At 48.4% G+C, this 18694-nt stretch overlaps 3 protein-coding genes across 6 annotated transcripts; 2 read left to right on the plus strand and 1 right to left on the minus strand.

The window, feature by feature from the left end:
• Positions 1 to 283: 283 nt before the first annotated feature.
• LOC121593000 (beta-1,3-galactosyltransferase 5-like) lies at positions 284 to 7486 on the minus strand. Of its 2 annotated transcripts, none has more exons than XM_041915024.1 (4): positions 6748 to 7486; positions 6299 to 6530; positions 1518 to 2859; positions 284 to 1417 (listed from the first exon to the last, which is right to left on the minus strand). In XM_041915024.1, exons 3-4 carry the CDS (start codon positions 2662 to 2664, stop codon positions 1146 to 1148), a joined length of 1419 nt encoding a protein of 472 aa, XP_041770958.1. In that variant the 5' UTR covers positions 2665 to 2859; positions 6299 to 6530; positions 6748 to 7486; the 3' UTR covers positions 284 to 1145. The 2 variants fall into 2 exon arrangements, with proteins under 2 accessions (XP_041770958.1, XP_041770949.1); XM_041915015.1 differs by having other exon boundaries at positions 6738 to 7483.
• Positions 7487 to 10213: 2727 nt separating this feature from the next.
• Positions 10214 to 11888, plus strand: LOC121593405 (protein stunted-like). Of its 3 annotated transcripts, XM_041915735.1 has the most exons (5): positions 10214 to 10324; positions 10414 to 10484; positions 10613 to 10743; positions 11427 to 11478; positions 11759 to 11888. In XM_041915735.1, exons 2-4 carry the CDS (start codon positions 10456 to 10458, stop codon positions 11435 to 11437), a joined length of 171 nt encoding a protein of 56 aa, XP_041771669.1. In that variant the 5' UTR covers positions 10214 to 10324; positions 10414 to 10455; the 3' UTR covers positions 11438 to 11478; positions 11759 to 11888. The 3 variants fall into 3 exon arrangements, with proteins under 3 accessions (XP_041771669.1, XP_041771649.1, XP_041771659.1); XM_041915715.1 differs by lacking the exon at positions 11427 to 11478; XM_041915725.1 differs by lacking the exons at positions 10214 to 10324; positions 11427 to 11478 and having other exon boundaries at positions 10331 to 10484.
• Positions 11889 to 13583: 1695 nt separating this feature from the next.
• LOC121593399 (dnaJ homolog subfamily C member 1) lies at positions 13584 to 15845 on the plus strand. Its single transcript, XM_041915702.1, has 3 exons — positions 13584 to 14254; positions 14332 to 14558; positions 14628 to 15845. The coding sequence occupies exons 1-3, from the start codon at positions 13781 to 13783 to the stop codon at positions 15538 to 15540; spliced, it is 1614 nt and encodes a 537-aa protein (XP_041771636.1). The 5' UTR covers positions 13584 to 13780; the 3' UTR covers positions 15541 to 15845.
• Positions 15846 to 18694: the final 2849 nt, after the last annotated feature.

Raw genomic sequence — 18694 nt, forward strand, 5'->3', positions numbered from 1 at the left:
TCTCTAGAGCACGTGGTATATTACGCTTCGTTTTTAAAGACACACTCATACACGCACACACGAGCGCACACACGCACACACTTTAAAGCGACGGAATGTAACAAATTCACAAATTTGTTGCTGTTTTTTTTTCTTTTAAAAGGCATGTATGCTCGCGCACGCTTTGCTTGTTCGATTTAATGTTTTCCTTTTTTCCGCTTGTGTCCATTTTGTTTTAATTTGCTTGTGAAGCAAAAACGTGTAATTTTTTTTTTTTTTTAGTACAAAACAAAAACAATGAGTATTGCTAAAAACGAGAAATGGATAGTTTTCTTTGCTTGTTTCGTTTGTTCGTTATGAAATAACATTACAAGAGATTGCGAATTTATTATCTTGCCTAAACGGGTTTGCTCTTCGGCTCATCGTCTTCTTCTCCCTATCTCTCTGTCTCTCCCTCTCTCGTTCTCGATCTTTCCTTCTTTCTCTCTTTCTCTAAGTTGTTTTAATGGAACGATAGTAGTGTGTGATATCTTTTTTAAATGTATATGGGGTTTTGTTCTGTGTCCCAATGGAAGGAAGGATAGGTGATGGATGGGAAGGAAGGGAAGGGCTTTGTTAATGGTGAAGCGGGTAGCCTCAAACTCAAAAGGCAATCAAATCAGGATGTTTCGAATCATGCAAGGGAATAGTTCAATCACTTGGGGGAATGTTGCAAATCGGTAGGGGAAAGTCGCAAGCATGCTGTGGAAGTATGCAATCATATAGTGGAATATTGCAAACGACTAGGGGAATTTTGCAAGCATACTGTGGAGCTGTCATCGGACTGTGGGTGCCGCTGTAAATCCCCCAAATTTTTTCGTTAATTTTACTGATTTATCATGTTTAATTATAGCTCCGCAGCAGGATTTATTGATGACTGATGACTGATGACTGAACTGATGACAGCTCCACCGTATGCTTGCAAAATTCCCCTAGTCGATTGCAACATTCCCCTGTATGATTGCAAACTTCCACAGCGTGCTAGCGACATTCCCCTGCCGATTTGCAACATTCCCCTAAGTGATTGACCTATTCCCTTATATGATTCGAAACCCTGTAAAACGGATAAACCTGGAGAATGTTGGGGGGGGGGGAGGGGGTTGCAACAAAAAGGCAAAACATGTCTTCTACGTGCAGGCGACGCTCGTGTCGACCTGCTTCTTCCACAGGTCGAGCTGCTCGTTGTTCTTCACCATGTGGATGCTGATCGCCTTCTTGATGTTGCACTGGTTGAACGCTATCCGCCGGTTGAGGAACTCCTTCACGTTGATCCGGTGTATGTTGAGCAGCTGCGCCACTATGCCGGTCATGTAGACGTCCTCCAGCTTGAGGTACGTTTGGCTGAGCGACTTGTCGAACATCTCGCCGACGATGTCGGCCGTCAGCAGGTAGGCTGGCCCTGCAAGGAAGCGGCAGCAAACAAGGACACATTAGAAACAAACAAACAAACAAAAATGCGCAGAAAGGAAAGATTAAAAACGGCAGCCAAAATGAATTACCGGTGGTAAACGAGGGAAACACGGGCGGATAGTACTGTTCCGGGCTGACGTAGTACTTGGACTTCTTGTTCCGGATCGGTTTCCACTTCTTCGCCAGCCGGCCGAAGATCGTCCGGCGCTGGTTGCCGTGCGCCTCCATGAACTGCAGCAGCTTCGGCACGTTGATAAACATGTCGTCGTCCGTCTTGAGCAGAAAGGAGGCGCTCGGGCAGTGCAGCTTCGCCCACTCGAGCATCGAGATCGTCTTGAGCGTCAGGTTGCTGTAGCTGTCGATGAAGTACCCCCGTATCAGATCGCTGTACATGTAGCTTTCCGCCGCGAGCTGATCCTCCGTCCGGGCATCGTTCGTCTGCCCCACGATGAACCCGATCGAGATGTCGCGCCGGCTGCCGTAGTGGCCCCAGGCCTGCCGGATCGCGAGCCGCTGCTCCCGGTGGGTCGGCGCGGACGTGACGACGATCAGCAGCGTCACGTCCGTGCCGTTGCGCGGGCAGAGGTTGGCGACGCAGGCCGCATCCGGCAGGTGGCCGGAGTGGTACAGGTCGCGCGTTTTGATCACCCGCTCGCCCTCCGCCTCCAGCGCCGTCGGCTGGGGCGCCGGCGGCAACGAGGAGGACGAGGAGGAGGAAGAAGAGGAGGACGATGACCCGGCCGCGGCGGCGCTCTTCACCGCGGACGGGTTCGGTATTCGCTGGATGTTGTCCACGTGCTCGGGACCGGTTTCCTGCTCCTGCTGCTCCTTCTCCCGCTGCTGTGCGAGGAGCAGCTGGGTTTGGTTCCGGTCCACCGCCTGCTGCTGCTGCTGCTGCTGCTGCGTCCGCTCGACCGATTTCTGCAGCACGTCAAACCCGCACCGCTGCACCACCATCTGGAACACGTTGCACTTCTGGCGCACCGTGCCCGGCTCGACCGGTGGCCCCGCCGGCACTAGCAGCGCCTTGTCGGGTGGTGCTGCCGCCGCCGCCGCCCCCGGCACGGTCCGGTTGGACGCGACCAGCGCGCTCGGGTCGTTCTTCCGATGGTTCGCGTACCGACGCTGCTCGAGTATGAACTGGCGGCCATTGAGCGACGAGTAGAACACTATCGTTATCACGATGACGATCACAAATATCACGTGCGACACCTTCAACCCCGGGCAGGGCATCATACGCGGCTGGTCGGTGAGGCTGCTGCTGCTTCCGGTGGGCCAACCCCGGCGGGTCGGCGGATGCGTACTCGTGCGTACGCTGCTTCTGCTGCTGCTCCTGCTCCTGCTGCTACTGCTACTGCTGCTGCTTGTTGCTTTGGCACTGGTAGGAACGTTACGATGGGCGCTCCAAAACACATCAAGGAAGTATGTTGGCTGCACATGGAATAGAGAAAGAGAGAAGGAACATTAGCATAGGAGGCAGTGCTGCAAAATGTCACTGTTAATGTCAATAAAAAATCGGACTGAAGTAAAATCCGTCAGCGTCACGCACTCAATTGTGATAATCAGTGGTGATACTCAAAACGATTGGTGTGATTGATTGGTCAATGCATGCTTCGTGACATTTTTGCGATCAACGCTAGGTCAGGCACTATGTCATGACTTTTTTTACTGTGATCAGTTCTGCAAAATATCACTGTCATGGAATGAATGTCAATGTCATGAAAAAATCTGACTGAAACAAAATACATGTCAGCGTCACGTACTCAATTGTGATAATCATAGGTGATGCTCAAAACGATTGGTGTGACCAATGCATGCTTCCTGACATTTTTGCAATCAATGCTAGGTCAGTCAAAATGTCATGCCTTTTTTTACTGTGATCAGTTCTGCAAAATGTCACTGTCAATGTCATGAAAAAGTCTGACTGAAACAAATTGCATCTCAGCGTCACGTACTCAATTGTGATAATCAGAGATCATACTCAAAACGATTGGTGTGACCAATTTTGCGATCAACGTTTGGTCAGTCACTATATCATGATTTTTTTTACTGTGATCAGTTCTGCAAAATGTCACTGACATAGTTATGACAAATTCCGGCCGAAAAAAAAAATATTTCAGCATCACGAGCTGTACTATGATGATCAGAAGCAGTGTTGCGAACGGTGATAGTCGTCGACATAAAATTTTACAAAATGATACTTTTTGAAGCATCGCATTCTAGATCCAAGTTCGCATTCATTCGACAATCACGGAAAAAAATATCATTTAAAACGATGATATTTTTCTGCTACAATCATTTGACTTTTTGATTTTGCCATACCTCAAGTGAACTAGATCTTCATCAAAAATGGGTCCTTTTTCGTGTTTTCACGTGAATTTATAAGCTCATGTAAGATAACACCATTTTCCTGGTTGACTGAGTGAAAATATCAAGTGGTCTAATGGCTATGTATCGATAAATGCACGATTAAGCAGTTCTGGCGTCTCATGAAAAATGTCAAATGCCATTCATTCTACATTTTTTGCAATCATATCATCGCAAAAGCATTGATTGTTATTGCACGAATGATTGTCGCTTTTGGAAAGTCGTGTCATGGTAACCATGAATATCATGATCAAAAAATGATTTTGACACCCGCTTACTGCGAATATCATTAAAAAAAATGTCGACAATTAACAACACTGATCAGAAGTGAGACTCAAACAGTTGTTGCGACCATCACATCCTTGGTGACATTTTGTGCACCCTACTCTTGCTCAATTACTTGGTCGTGATATTTTCTGTCGGTGATCATCACAATAGTCATAGGAGATATTTGGTGAGTGCGAGTAGTTCCAAAAAAAAAAAAAACAAAATGAGCATGGTATCTCCCTCTGTTTGACCCGAAAGACAATCAAAGTAGAGAGAGAGAGAAAGCATGATCATTTTGCTCCTTGGGACCACATGCTGATTTTCATTGGGAGAAAATGTCATGACCAAGTGAGTGATCAACAGTTGGGTGTTAAACAAAATGTCATCCAATATGTGATTAATCCGCCAACTGTATGAGTCTCACCCCCTGATCATCACAGTTGTGTACGTGAGCTGATTTGAGCTTCGTTTCAGTCATGAGTGTTGGTGACTCAACCAGTGGCATTTGGCAGCACGTCGCGTTTGGCATGTCATGACGCACTTTCATTGAGTATCAGCAATGAGCATCAAGCTACCACAGATATGTTTATTGTTTTCGGTGGTGATCATCACGTGATGCTCATGACATTTTGCAGCACTGCTTTTCCCATATTTTGTGTAGAGCTACTGTAGCAAAACTTCAATCTAGCTTTAAAAAATCACCTCCTCTATCAATTGTCGAGCTAGCAGCTCTAGTATCGATTTTGATTGAATTTGAAAACATTTTGAAAAAGCTGATTTTAAATGCAAATAAAACACATCGAAATTCAGTACTTAAGATAAAAACTCATTCTCGCTCTACTGTGCCTTCCTATCGGTGCTTAAGTGCGCTCATTGCGTCTAGTAGCCTACTATGATTTTGAATATTAGTCTTAAATCTGCTCGACACACCCTTCTAGAAATGTTTTCTGCATAGCTGTCCCTCTGAGCTGAATGTAATTATTGATTTAAACATAGAATACATTAATAGTTACCAGCGCTCTAGATCTAGAAACACTACCAAAACTAAACTAAACTGAAGTTGCGTCTCGGGCGGAGGGTTAGCATGGTTGGCAGTCACGCAAATTACTCTACAATCGACTGGCGCACGTATCGCACACAAACGTACACTGCGTACAGTACTTTCAATTATTTTACAACTATTTTCAGCCGTTGCTCTCACCCAGTGAAGCACCGTAATTTAAATACAATCACATGGAAGCTTCCTAATATTGCAGAGCTATGACACGCTTTGCCTGTTACACGTTAGAACAACACTGCCGATCGTTTGAGTAGTATTGCAACTGATCTCATCCCAAACCAACAACAGCAAAAAAGCCATGCTTACACACAAATAGTGACCCTAGCTCGCGGTGCCCCTTCGCAGACATGCAAACGGGATGGGAACGAGAAGAGAAAAAAGAAGAAGAAAAAAAACAACAAAAATTGAACGGATTCTTCCGAGTCGTCGGCAAGGTCGTTTGCGGTGGAATCTCATCCCTTCGCATAGCCAGCATAAAAGCAGACCGCGCCGAAAGAGAGAATGAGAGCACACGCAGAAGGTCATTGACGTTGACCGCGAGCATACGGCCCTTGAAACTGTTGATGCAACCGTTCTCGAACATCCCCCCAGACCCCCTCGTCTGATGCTTGACCCCGGGGCTCGAGAGGTTTCGGTTTCGCAGTTGGTCGAGCCACCACCGCCAGCGCGAACCGGTTTTTCGATCCCTTCCTTTGGAGCTTTTGCACATCATCACATCACAAGATCGTAACACCGTGCAGTAGGACCTTGACAATTGTTCACCGATATGTTGAGTGCGGTCAAAGGCGGAGAGGGGGAGGTGATAGATTGCTCATCTTCCTGCCGTTTTGTAAAAGCAACGATATGATTCATCGCGCCACCAAAGCTTCGCGAGCGGCTTGTTGTGGGGTTTGGATTTTCAAAATAGCTCTCTCTCTCTCTCTCTCTCTCTCTCTCTCTCTATGCACAATCTCGCGTTATGCTGCCGCGCATCTTCTTCTTCTTCTATTTGGCGTAATAGAATTCAGGACTTAATTCAGTACCACGCAGCCGGATAAAAGTCATTCCTTGCTACGGGAGGGGACGGTCCATTCTAGGCTTGAGCCCATGACGGGCATGTTACAGAATCGTACGAGTTGACGGGACCCCCAGCCGTGCATTTTAATCCCAAATCATTCCCCTTGTTAACCAGCTCACCTTTTGCAAAAGAAAAACCGCCCGTCCGTGCTGCTACCGCTTCTTACGCCTGGCTCACGCGCGTCGCATGCCAACCGTGGTCGGGTGGCTGTGTTTTCTCCCGGCTTTACTCGCTCTTCCCGGCCGTCGTAGACGGCTCAATACTAAAAGTTGTGCGTTACAGCGGGCTATTACGGTTTCCCGGGGGGGAATTCCCTGTGCCAGGATAGGATAAAGCGATTCCGTTCCGTGCCTGCAAAGCGGGAAACGAAACAACGCAAGCGATTAGAACCATTTAATTGTCCACTGACCACTAAGCGGTGGCGATCGTACGCGCGCGCGTGTGTGTGTGTGTGGCCATCAGCTCAGCTGACAATGTCACGACAAACAGAGGGGGAGGATTTTAGTTTGCACTAGCCTCCCATCCTCCCCCACTCGCTCCACGTTCTTCACTACTTACACAAACGCACCGTTGTCTGGCTGTTAATGATGATGGGGTTGTCTGTCTCTTCCCTTCCGCGCACTCCGTCGCTGCTGCTGGCCAGCCGAAAAACTAGCACGCCGCGTCAACGCTGGCTCGAACGGTGGGCTGCTGGCTGCCCTGGCGGCTGTACGAATATGGTGCCCGCGTATGGTTGCTGCGATTCGGGCTCCCAGTGTGGTTCATTCCGCGGACGTTTGTTTTGGTCGGTTGCGGAGCGCGGGGTGGGTGTTTTTTTTGTCTTTGTCGATCACTGCCCGTATCGTGTGCTGGACCAGTGGAGCCTTACGTACGCGGAAACACTCGCACCCGAAATTACGGACGACGATGGCGATGATGATGTGACGACGGAACTCCCGCTGGTCGGGTGGTGGGGATTGGTTGCTGTGGACCCTCAGCGACAACGACGACGACGTCCACGGGTTGCTGTCTTCCTCGCAGGCAGACGTCAAAATGCACTCCGACTTTGGTGGTGGCCTGCGGCCCAAAGGGATCGGAACGGAGCGGGGAGATATGCCAACAAACAACCTGTCTTGCGTTTCGGGAAGCGCTGCTTTCGGGTTGCCAGCTGTCAAAAACGCTGAACAGGGCTTTTGTTTTGATTCCAGTAGGTGGAGGGAGAGAAGGGGAATTATACGCTGGTCACACTGGCAGAGAGACCAGCAGGCAGCAGGATTGGGCAGAATTCTCATAGGAAAAATGAAAGCTTCTAGTTGATTTTTGGGAACAAGTTCGTCGAAGAAAACAATGAAACTTTGCTCATGTAAACACGGGCGCTGTTTTTGACAGCTGTGTTTTTTACCATTGATTAACCTCATTTGGAAAAGTTTAACTGAAACATGAACTGTTTTTAAACCAATATTTTCTTAACTTCCTACAACACTGTATTTTAATCAAAAATCAAAAATATAAATTTACTTTTACAAAAACAAATAGTCTGTCCCATCTCTGATCTAGCAACCTTGTGCATGAGTTTGACATAATAAACTAGTGATGGGATAAATGAAGTTTTCGTCGAAATCAGTTCCAAATTTTTCTGGAATCGATTCCGGATAATAGGCCCGGAACCGGAATCATCTCCGGAATTGAACGTGGAATCGGTTCCGGAATCGAAATTGCCTTCGAAACGGTGTCTATTTTCGAATCTCCTTAAGAATGGGCACTAGAATTAGTGATGGGTAAATATATTTTTTCCGGATTCGTATCAATCCGACTTCGGTACCCAACAGAATTGGGCTCAAAGTTAGTCCGAGCTATTCAAGTGAGAGAGGAGGTTAGGGGGGGGGGGGGGGGGAGTGCATGGCAAAAAACTTCGGATTCATCGACTCCAAATTCGGATCAGTCCGGATCAGTTCTCAATAGTCCAGATAGTCCTGGTCGATTTCGGGTATATACCCAAATAGCCAGCTCGTACTTTATAGCTGATTTAGGGCTTTTTAACGAAAAATCGTTCCGATGTCGTACTTTGTGGCTGATTAAGAGATAGACGGTACTTTGCGGAACTATGGAGCTTTTTAACAGGCACATGGTACTCTTTGGTACTTTGCGGCTGATTAGCACTATGTGTAGGGTTCATGATGGAACTTGAAAGCTTGTTAAGAAAGGGTACCGAACTTGGTGGAACTTTATAGCTTTTTAATGCATGACATCGGTACGAGATGGCTCTTGTCAAAGTGTCAAAGACGGACGCCGGCAATAATCTCATTGCTGCTGCACAAGTTAGATTCGTTAATTGAAGAATGAATATTGAGTGAAGTGATTGTGAATTATCAGTAAATTGTGTAAAATTTTGTGTAATTCATCAATACAAAAGATTTAAAAATATACATATGTGTTTAAACGAAACAAATCTTGTTGTTTATTTCATCGATGACGCTTGCTTGAAAATAAAACACAAAGAAAAATAATCCCTGGCATCGTGACATAAGGAAGCTGCTTAGGCGCTGTTTGAAAGACCCACATAGAACTTTGATGCTGTTTATCTACTGCAAAAGGTGAATTAGAGCAGCGATCTTTAGCGTGCCAAAATGAGCTGCTTAAGCAATTCTGGCTATTTGGGTACCCAAGCGTCACAGATTAAGCTTAAACGACTGGAAAATTGAATATCCATAGGAAAAAAAATGAAAGCTTCACAGCTTCATTGGTTTGATCAACAGATGGCGTATTGTAATACTCATCATTATATTGCTATCCTTTTCTTGCAATGTGTTTCGACAAGTTTCATCTTATAATGACCTATATAGCCTTCTAACTTTCTGAGCAAAAATCTATATGAATGGTCGTGTGGTCAGATACGTGGGTATCAACACCAACGACCATTTCTCAAATCTCACTTGTTTCAGTACTGGTAGTTTCCGTTTGAGTTTAGTATTTAAACAATCGTATCGCTGTTCTAGTTCTAGCGATGCATAACTTCAATGCGAAACCATACAACAGTACAGAGGAAATGAGAAAGCTCTCCTCCAAGCGAGGAAGCTCCACAGGTTGGGTATCCCACAAACAGATGGCGCCACCAGCTTTTTTGCTATTTTTAGAATGCATGAGTCGTTTGGCGTCTGCTAAACGAAGTCTTTCTATATTCCGTTTAGGTAGAGAATTTGAGGCGTTTAGAAGCCGTTTAGTGGTCGTTTAGTGGATTTGTGGCACTTGGGTAGTTTAGGTTGGCGGTGCAAAACCAGCTATTTTATTTCAACTTAAAATAACAAAGAAAATTGTTATACTGGTACAATATACTACATATTTGAAAATAAAAATTAACTTGAAAATGAACAAACTCATCAAAAATTGTCTGAATAATAATGGCACTCATTTTGGGAATTATCAATCGGAACTTCAACCCAAACTACTCGCTGGGACGCTACCAGACACGTTCAGATTAGAGATGAGTTCTCCGGATCGCACCCACAGTTCCACACCGGTTTTGGGGAACAACAAAAAAACTACAAAACAACGGAAAAATACAAAGAAAAAGTATCCAAATTCTTTTCAAAAACTTCTATGGAATGATCGGAGTTCACCGCCTCCCTCACGATCGCACCGAAACACTTGAACACCGTAAACCGGGCAGTATAAAAGGCCTTTTGTTGCCAGTATACTGGTTCCATCAACGCTTCAAACATTTTCGGGACGATTCTGACGTTTCCAAATCCGAAATGTCCCGCTTCCAAAATGAAATTTTCCTATTCCGAACACGGAATCGGGTAGGTTCGATTCCGAGCTCCCATCACTACACAAATGCAACTATACGGTAAGGTTGTTAGCTGACAGGTGCTACCTTCGAGTGCTTGAACTACCTAGACGGGCAATTTCAACGGAAAAATAATTATTAATTTGTTCACAAACTCTACCAAATTGGCAGACTCGTTTTTAACTACTTAATAAAGCATTTTGTGTGAAATTTTATCTAAAAAAATAACAATGAAAGTGATCCGTATCTGTCTGGTTGTGTCATCCGCGTGACAGCTGTCAGAAGTGAGGCCCCGTACCCGACCGTCGCACATTGCGCAAAACACACACACACACATAGACACTTCTGGCCGTCACTTTCCGCCACTTCGATAACAGCGGTAGGTAGCCTTGTTGTTTCCCCCGTTGCGGCTCAAAATCTGCCCCGACTATTCCGGCCGCTTTGCTCAGTGTCCACTTTTCATTGCAGACGTTTTTTTGAAACCCACCCCGCACCCCGCGTATCACCAAAATGGCCGCATGGAGAGCTGCTGGATTGAAGTGAGTTTGTGGCACAGGCAGGGACGGCGGCTGCCCCTCTTGAGTGTGTGTGTGCTCCTCGGGCAACCATTGTTATGTAACCGAGTTGTGCTAACTGTTTTGCCGTTTTTTTTGGTTCGCCTTTTTAGCTACATTAACTACTCCAACATTGCCGCCCGGCTGCTCCGGAAGGCGCTGAAGCCGGAACTGCGGGCTCAGGCGGTCCGGCGCGATGACTCGCACATCAAGTTCACCAAGTGGCAGAACGGCAAGCCGGAAAGTAAGTAGAGGAGCGTGTTTGGCAGCAGAGGGGAGTGTTGCGCGGTGCCCGCAAGGTGTCCCGCGAGCAAACGCGGTCAATGCGGTCGTCAACCAGCTCCAGAGGGTTTCGGGGGTGTCTGGTCCTTTGGTGGCCGGTGTCTCCTGTTGCATCATTTGGAGGTGGTTTTGGATGCCTTTTTTTGGGCTATTAATAGCAACAGATTTGAACGTTTTCGTTCACGCGCAGGATGTGCAACGGCTCATATTTGGGGCTAGATCGAAATGCTTTGATCGTAGATTGTATTTTATTGATTTAACAAATCTACGGTTAATCGTTGTACTCTATCATTTATGCTCTTTATGGGAAGCAATTGTCTTCAATTAACGAGTAGGAAACGATGTGATGGTTGAAGGATTCAGTTTTCTTATAAGCTTTAAGGGTTGGAAGCTTGTTTTCCCCTTTGTTCTCTTCTTGCTTTTATTTAAGACCGCCTTTTTGTCCGTATTTTTAATTTATAATGCGATGGCGCTGTATTGGTGGTACCGCAAAGATTTAATCCTAATGGACAACATATTTAAATTTGAAAACTTAACCCTCCGATTTCCGGTTGAGACGGAACGGCTCCGCTTGTCACATTCACACCATTAAGTGCAATCGCATTCGTGTCCCCCTTCAATAATCCCTTCCGTTATGTTTTGCAGATGAGAAATGATAAGTGTTCCGCTTCCGTTTGTTTACCCGATGAACGCGGTCGTAAGTTTGCTAGGAGTGTCTCGGTTTGAATTGCTTTTGCGTTCCGAATTTGATTTGTGAAAAGCTAAACAAAATGAACAACTAACGCCGTTCGATTGTGTTTGCCTTCCGCCCTAAACTAAAAACGATTAACCCCCTTTCTTTCGACCAAGTTTAAGAGTTTTGTATGCCGAGTGTGTGTGTGTGTGTGTTGTGTGAAGCATGATGTACTAAAGCATTGTGTAGAAACATTTACTGATTGGGTTTCCTTTTTTTCACTTCTTTCATCCACAATCCACAGAGGCTATCACCGAGTAAAGTGTAGAGTCGTTTGGTCGGCATGCTTGGTGCGGAGAGGGAGAGATAAAGAGAGAGAGAGAACATCTTTTAAAGTGCTGCTAGTGAACGAAATAAATCATGTGAAGTCATCAGATCGCTGATTCAAAAAAAAAACCCATCACACGTGTGGAGTTGATTTCGGTGGAAAGAAAATGAAGCTGGTGCAGCGTGCGCACTGGTTTATGTTCGAAAAACGGATTGAAAAACGGTCAATTTTAAATTAAGTTCTCCTATTCACGTGCGACATCTTGCTCGGGTAATTTCATTGAAGAATATGATTTGTATAGAGAATTGTACATTAATGTTTCATCAATTCGATCACTTGACTGCTCACCCGTGTATCATAGGATGCGTTGATTACTGTTTAAAATCACTATCAAATATTATTGTACTATTTTAAATGAATGTACTCTAGAAGAAAGGATTTAAAAAAAAAACTAGATCAAGTATCGAGTTAAATTCACCAACGGACAGAGATTTACCTATCGTCTAAAACAAATTCTCAGTAACAGCCTAATTTGAAAATTGATTACTTCTTCGCGATTGGGTCGGAACTATAGAGAAGGAGAAAATTATTGATTATTGATACACTTTACTGTAAAGAGTACGCAGAAAACAATGGTCTGGAAACCGAATTAAAATGAGGAGCTTATCCCCTTACCCCTTAAGACACCCTAAAACCAAAACCAAACCCGTACTGATCCTGACACCAATACATCACCTTTTCTGATTCAAGAAGTGAACATAACCTAATTTCCGGTCCAGGAACCGATACTAAACTCATACCGGTCGTGGAGCCAATACTGGCCATACAGGCCCTAGAACCTATCACTAGCTCTTACCGATCCTGGAACCTATCATAAACCCATACCAGTCTTGGAACCGAGTCATGAACCCAAACCGGTTCTGGAACCTACCATGAACCCCTAGCTGCCATGGAACCTATCATGAATCCATACCAGTACTGGAACTGATACTGGACCCATACCGGTTCTGGAACTGATCATGAACCTCTGCTGGTCCTGGAACCTATCATAAATAAATACCGGTTCTGCGACCGATAATGAACTCATTTCGGCCCAGAGATAGCTCGCAATTCGATTTATTTTCTAGAACAGTGCCTGTATTTATTCCGGATTCGAATTCGGAACGATACTTGAATAGTTGGTCGGGAGTTTCTAACTGATACAGTTCCAGTCGTAAAGCCATACCCGGTATTGCATGTGCAGCGTAGAAATTTAGCTTAGGAAAAATAGTAGAATTCGTATAGTGATTTGTTCAGCCATATAATGAAACGCCGTTCACCCGGGCTCATCGGCACTCGACCTCGCCCGGTTACTCGAATAATACGGATAATGAGTCCAAATATATATTTTATCACAAATTCCTCTTTTATTTTAATTTTTATTAGGTTTTGGTAAAATCTAGGCAGCATCTATTACCTTCATGTTTTTCCAATAGGAATATTGGAATGACCAATGAGAATATGACGATGTGCTCTGATAACCGCTTTTTTCAAATATGCTCCTCAGCACGCAATGTCACCTTTGTATTAAACAGTCATTTTTCACGGATAAACGGACAGCCGGATAAAAGGTATCCGAACTGCGCTCCACTGTATTAACATTTTTCCCTATTTGTGAAAAAATCTTCCCATAGCAATGGAAAACAGGGAAATCTAGTTGCCTTTGGTACTTGTCAGTTTGACAGTTTGCTATAAAAAGCGCATTGTTACCCGAAGCTACTGCCCGGCCGATGCCAGCCGTCAACAAACGCCACTGTGTGCGTGTGTGTGCGTGTGTCGCATTCGTAAGCAAAGGTGACGTATAAACAATTGCAGGCGGGGGTTAAAGGTTCGCCCCCGTGAAGAGTCCACATACGCGACGCGGGTTTGGGTTGGCCAGGGCCGCCCCCAGAAAGCGAAAGTTCGGTTGCACATCGCTTCCGTTGTTGTTTTTTTGCGGCCCCAAAAACCTAAACAAAAATGGGACCGGGGCAGCTGCTGCTGCTTGCGGTCGCCCTGCTCGTCGCCGTCCCGGCAACCGTGGCCCACGGCTGGGGCTCGGAGGACATGGAGCTGTTCGATCTGGTCGAGGAGGTGAACGAAAACTTCTACACGCTGCTAAACATCAACCAGACGGCGACGCTGGCCGAGATCAAGCGCGCGTTCCGCACGCTGTCGGTCGTGCTGCACCCGGACAAGAGCGATGCGGAGGACGCGAACATACGCTTCCGCAACCTCGTGTCCGTGTACGAGGTGCTGAAGGATCCGGGCCGGCGGGAGAAGTACGACAAGGTGCTGAAGGAGGGCATGCCGAACTGGAAGTCGGCGCTGTACTACTACCGGCACGTCCGGAAGATGGGCATGGCCGAGAGTGCCGCCATCCTGTTCGTGGTGATCACGGTGATGCAGTACTTTGTCGCGTGGGCGGCCTACTTCGAGAAGAAGTACACGGCGGTAAGCGCCCTTTAAAAGGAGGAAAGCGTTTTCCGGGGGTTTTGTTTTCGGTATTAAGTACTGCTTTGCCTTTGCAGGAACAAATCGTGGGCAGCAAGCTGAAGAAGCTGAACAAGAAAAAGCAAACGAACGTGCAGCTGGAGGAGCTGATCAACGAAATTCCCCTGCCGAGCATGAAAAACACGCTGCCCTGCCAGATACCGGTGTGGCTGTGGTGCACGGTGACGGGGACGCCCGGCGCCATACGGCACCTGTTCGCGCTCTACTCGGAGCAGAAGAAGCAGCGGGAAGAGGAGCTGCAACGGTGAGTGAGCGGGCCACTCGGGTCAATTTGAGCGAAACGTAATTTGCTCCAAATTTGTTGTAATTCCAGCGAGAAGGACGAGATCGAGCTGCAGGCCTCGCTCGAGGAGCAGCGGGCAAAGGACAAGGAGAACCGCATCCTGCGCAAACGCTCCAAGAAGATGGTGGTGCCGGAGAAGACGGACGAAGAGCTGGCCGCGTACAGCCAGCGCATCAACAAGCCGGGCCAGCCGGTGGAAGGGGCAGGCGCCAGCACCACCGCGCCCCTGCCCCAGTCGGGCGGGCTGTGGACGGAGGACGATCTGGTCGAGCTGGTGCGGCTGGTCAAGAAGTACCCGGGCGGTACGAGCAACCGGTGGGAGCTGATAGCCGAGCTGATGCAGCGCAGCGTCGAGGAGATCACGTACATGGCGGCCAAGATGAAGGAGTGCGGCTACCGGTTGCCCCACCAGTCCGATGGGGCACGGGGGGACGAGAGCGGAGGCTCGGCGGGCGCACCGGTCGCCAAGGTGAAGACGAAAACGCGCGATACCGCCACCGGCGGCGGCGGCGAACTGGCAGCGAGCGGCAGCACCTGGACGCAGCAGCAGCAGCAGGCGCTCGAGGTCGCCATCCAGAAGTACCCGAAGTCGGCCAACTACGACCGCTGGCAGAAGATCGCGAACAGCGTGCCGGGCAAGTCGAAGGAGGAGTGCGTCGCCCGCTACAAGTATCTGGTCGAGCTGGTGAAGAAGCAGAAGAGTGCGGCGGCCGCGGATGAGCCGGCGGCGGATGAAGCTGCACCGCCCAAGCAGGACCCGCCCAAGCAGCAGGACGATGGTGGCGGCGATGATAATGACGATGACGGAGCGGCTCCACCGCCCCCAGCACCGACCGGTGGCAAGAGCCAGGCAAAGAGCAAGCGGCGGGAGCGCAAGAAAGCGAAAGCGTACTACAGCTACTCGGACGATTCGGACATGTCGGACGAGCCGGAGGAGATATGAACGTGCTGCCGCGTGCGTGTGCGATACTTGGGACGACGTGCGGCGGGAAAAACAAAAGCAGGCACAAAGAGCACGCACCCCTGGAGAACTGACGACGTTTCGTTTTTTTTCTGTTCTTCCTTCCATTTTTTTTAATTGCTCCCCTCGTTGCCCTCGCTGTGTGAATATCTGTTCTAGATTGTTATTGTTTGGGGAGGGGGAGGAGGAGAGACGGAGGGTAAAGACGGCCGTTAGAATAAAAGAAAGCATCGCTCAAGCGTGTGCTTGAACGTGTGTGTTTGTGTGTGAGAGAGAACATTAACGAACAAAAAAAACGCCGTGCGTTCGTGTTTTTCTTCCGAAAACATCATTTTAATTCAATGATGTAACATACGAGGGTGGAGTAGGGGTGCGTAGGGGTGGGTGGGGAATGATGATACAGCACGCACCCCTGCGTTCGTTACGCCGTGGCGATTCGGGACGTATTAACAAGCAAGCCCTGGGGATTGCTTTAGAACGTGTGTGATTTATTGATTCTATGCTGCGCTTTATGCTTTCTAATTTTCTTCCCCATCCCTCCCTGACCACCCCTCCCCTCTCCTCTTCTTTTTTTCAATTCTATCCCGCACCGCCGCTCATTAAACTGGCTTTAATTGTTGCGCACGTGCCTTCTAGAAACGCGTAGACGAAAGACTTCAACGAGAGGCGAAGCGATGAACCCCCATCCTACCCGTGTCACCCCTTTGGGGGTGGATCTGCGGGACGCATCAAACGGAGCCTAATGAACGTGTGCGCACACACACACACACACACACACACACACACACACACACGCGCAACCTCTTCTTATCAAAAGCACCACACATGCGATAGAAAAGAAATGGAAAAGCCCGCAATATAACAACAACAACAACACATTCGGAGACAGAAGATGCGTGCGGCCACTTCCGTCTCGCTTTCGGGCGCTTACCGGGCCTGCCAAAATTTCTGGCACTGCCAAAAAAAAAAACAAAAAAAAAGAAGGAAAAAAGCCTCGCCCTCCCGCTTGGTTCCTTCAAAATAAAGACGTTCGCAGTGTGAATGGGGTAGCTGGTACGCTTTCTTTTTTGTTGTATACTCGGGCGCGCGCTCGCTCGCTCGCGTTTGTGTGTGTATTGTGGCACCCCGTCGATTCGGGGTCTCGTCGCTCGCTCGCTCGCTGGGCTCGGAGTCGTGAGTCGGGCAGCGGAAGGTGGAGGCCAACGTTTCACTTGCTCCAGCTTTTCACCACGCCACATTTCACTGCAAACAAGTCGCGCACCCGGGCCGTGCTTTTTTGACAGTGCGACCAGCAGTACGGGCTGCGCCAACCACGCACACGCGACTAGACGACGAACCCCACCTTAGGGAGCTTAGGTGTCGCGGCGCTGGTGTCGGGTTTGTAGCACCGCGACTGCCCTGGTCGGTGACCACCGTGTATCAACCCCTACAACCCTCCTCCCCCTCCACCCCCCCCCCTTTACTGGGGCCGGTCATCCCTTTGAACCCTCGTTAGTGGAAAGTTCGTTCAACAGTGTGGATCCCCTGTGGTGCGGTTGCTGCAGTTCCGATTTTGCCGATCGATTCCGGTCCACCAACATCACCACCACTCCGCAGGAAAATCTCCCGGATCCAGGTGGGTGACACTAGTGTGTGTGTATGTGTGTGTGTGTGTGTGTGTTGGGGAAGAGGCGAGAAAACGGAACCTTCCCCCAAAAACAAGGCCCCATTCAATCAGACCAAAGTCAGTGCAAACGAGCCCCCCTCACCCCCCTCACCCCTGCCCCGTATCGAACCTCGAGCGTGGGGTCGCAGCCCCAGCCCACAGCCAGTGCAGTGCAGTGCGCGAGATCTAGAAAGTGCAACCCCCTCCTCGACCTCCCCCCCCCCCCCCGGGCTGAACTGGTGCATATCTGGTGCATAAAACAACAACAAAAACTAAAAAACAAAACAGGTAAAACCGGCCCTTACAAAACGAGAACACATATGGGGAGGTGAAAAAGGGTGAGGGAAGATGGGGAAGGGGGGGGGGGGAGGCGTGTTGGTGGCCGGTTCCTGGGGAGCCTCGCCAGGCATTCGTGCGTCCTTTGCGGGATTTGAAAGAAGTTTGAAAGTTTGTGCACCACCAATCCACCCCCCCCCCCTCCCACCCCATTTCCCAAAAAAGGGGTGGAAAAACTGGACACTGGATCCGGTTTTTTTTCCCCCTAGGGCGGTACGGGAGGAAGGGAGGAAAATCAATCAACGACCTCCAGTGGGTTCCATTCCTCTCCCCCCCCCCCCCACCATTCCCCCGTTTTTCGCCCAGCTGGATTCCAAACTTTCGTGGCCATGTGTGTGCTTTTTTCCCCGTTCGTTGCAGAAACTTTAACTTTGTATGCAGCAACACAGCAGTTCAATGTTTCCGCAGCGATTTCCTCCGTTCCTCCCTTCGCCTTCGGGGGTTCGTGGCCTGTTCCGGGAAAATCACACGCTGGTCCGCTGGCTGGGTCCCGTGGGGCCGCACCGAAGTCCGCAGTTTCGGAGTTCACCGTACCCCGTAAACCCCCTCCTCTCCTCTCCACATCCCTTAACACCCCCCCCTTTTTTGTCCCACCCAGCGATAGTTTAGGTGGAAGGAAAGCGGAAGGAAGGAAGGGAGTTTTTAATTTCTATTTCTATTTCTGCTGCTATTTCTTGTGCTGCACCATCTGGAATCGATCCGCTCGGCTAGCATGTATCTGTGTGCGTGTGTATGTGTGTGTGTGTGTGGTTTATTTTTTTCGCAGCGAAGCGGAAGGCATTTTGCCATATTCTGCTGCTTCCCATTGATTATTGCTGTTGTTATTATTGTTATTATTATCGCACGCGTTAGTTTGGAGGGCACACAGGGAAGTTTCTGTTTTCCTACCCATCGTCTCCCCCTTTTCCCCCGTTTCGCAGTGGGGTTAGTTTTGTGGCTCAAAAATCGTTTCATTTCGAGCTGTTGCGCCTGCCGCGTACGCCCGGGCGTAACATACTTTCTCTTCTTACGCTCTGCCACCGCAGCGCAAACCACACGCGTACATGCCCGCGCACGTATCACTCCCCCTCCTATCTCCCCCCCCCCCCTCCTCCATTGCTAGATAAATTCTTGATCCGGATGCTCCACATAGCACGGTGGTGGTTAGTGGCGCAC

Source organism: Anopheles merus, chromosome X, assembly GCF_017562075.2.
Source record: "Anopheles merus strain MAF chromosome X, AmerM5.1, whole genome shotgun sequence".
Lineage (NCBI taxonomy): Eukaryota > Metazoa > Arthropoda > Insecta > Diptera > Culicidae > Anopheles > Anopheles merus.

Coding starts and splice junctions, on each gene's coding strand:
- LOC121593000 (XM_041915024.1), bottom strand. CDS start 2,664: ATGATGCCCTGCCCGGGGTTGAAGGTGTCGCACGTGATATTTGTGATC. Junction 1,418..1,517: donor GTTTCCCTCGTTTACCACCG/GTAATTCATTTT, acceptor GCTTCCTTGCAG/GGCCAGCCTACCTGCTGACG.
- LOC121593405 (XM_041915715.1), top strand. CDS start 10,456: ATGGCCGCATGGAGAGCTGCTGGATTGAA. Junction 10,485..10,612: donor TGGAGAGCTGCTGGATTGAA/GTGAGTTTGTGG, acceptor TCGCCTTTTTAG/CTACATTAACTACTCCAACA.
- LOC121593399 (XM_041915702.1), top strand. CDS start 13,781: ATGGGACCGGGGCAGCTGCTGCTGCTTGCGGTCGCCCTGCTCGTCGCC. Junction 14,255..14,331: donor TCGAGAAGAAGTACACGGCG/GTAAGCGCCCTT, acceptor TTGCCTTTGCAG/GAACAAATCGTGGGCAGCAA. Junction 14,559..14,627: donor CGGGAAGAGGAGCTGCAACG/GTGAGTGAGCGG, acceptor TTGTAATTCCAG/CGAGAAGGACGAGATCGAGC.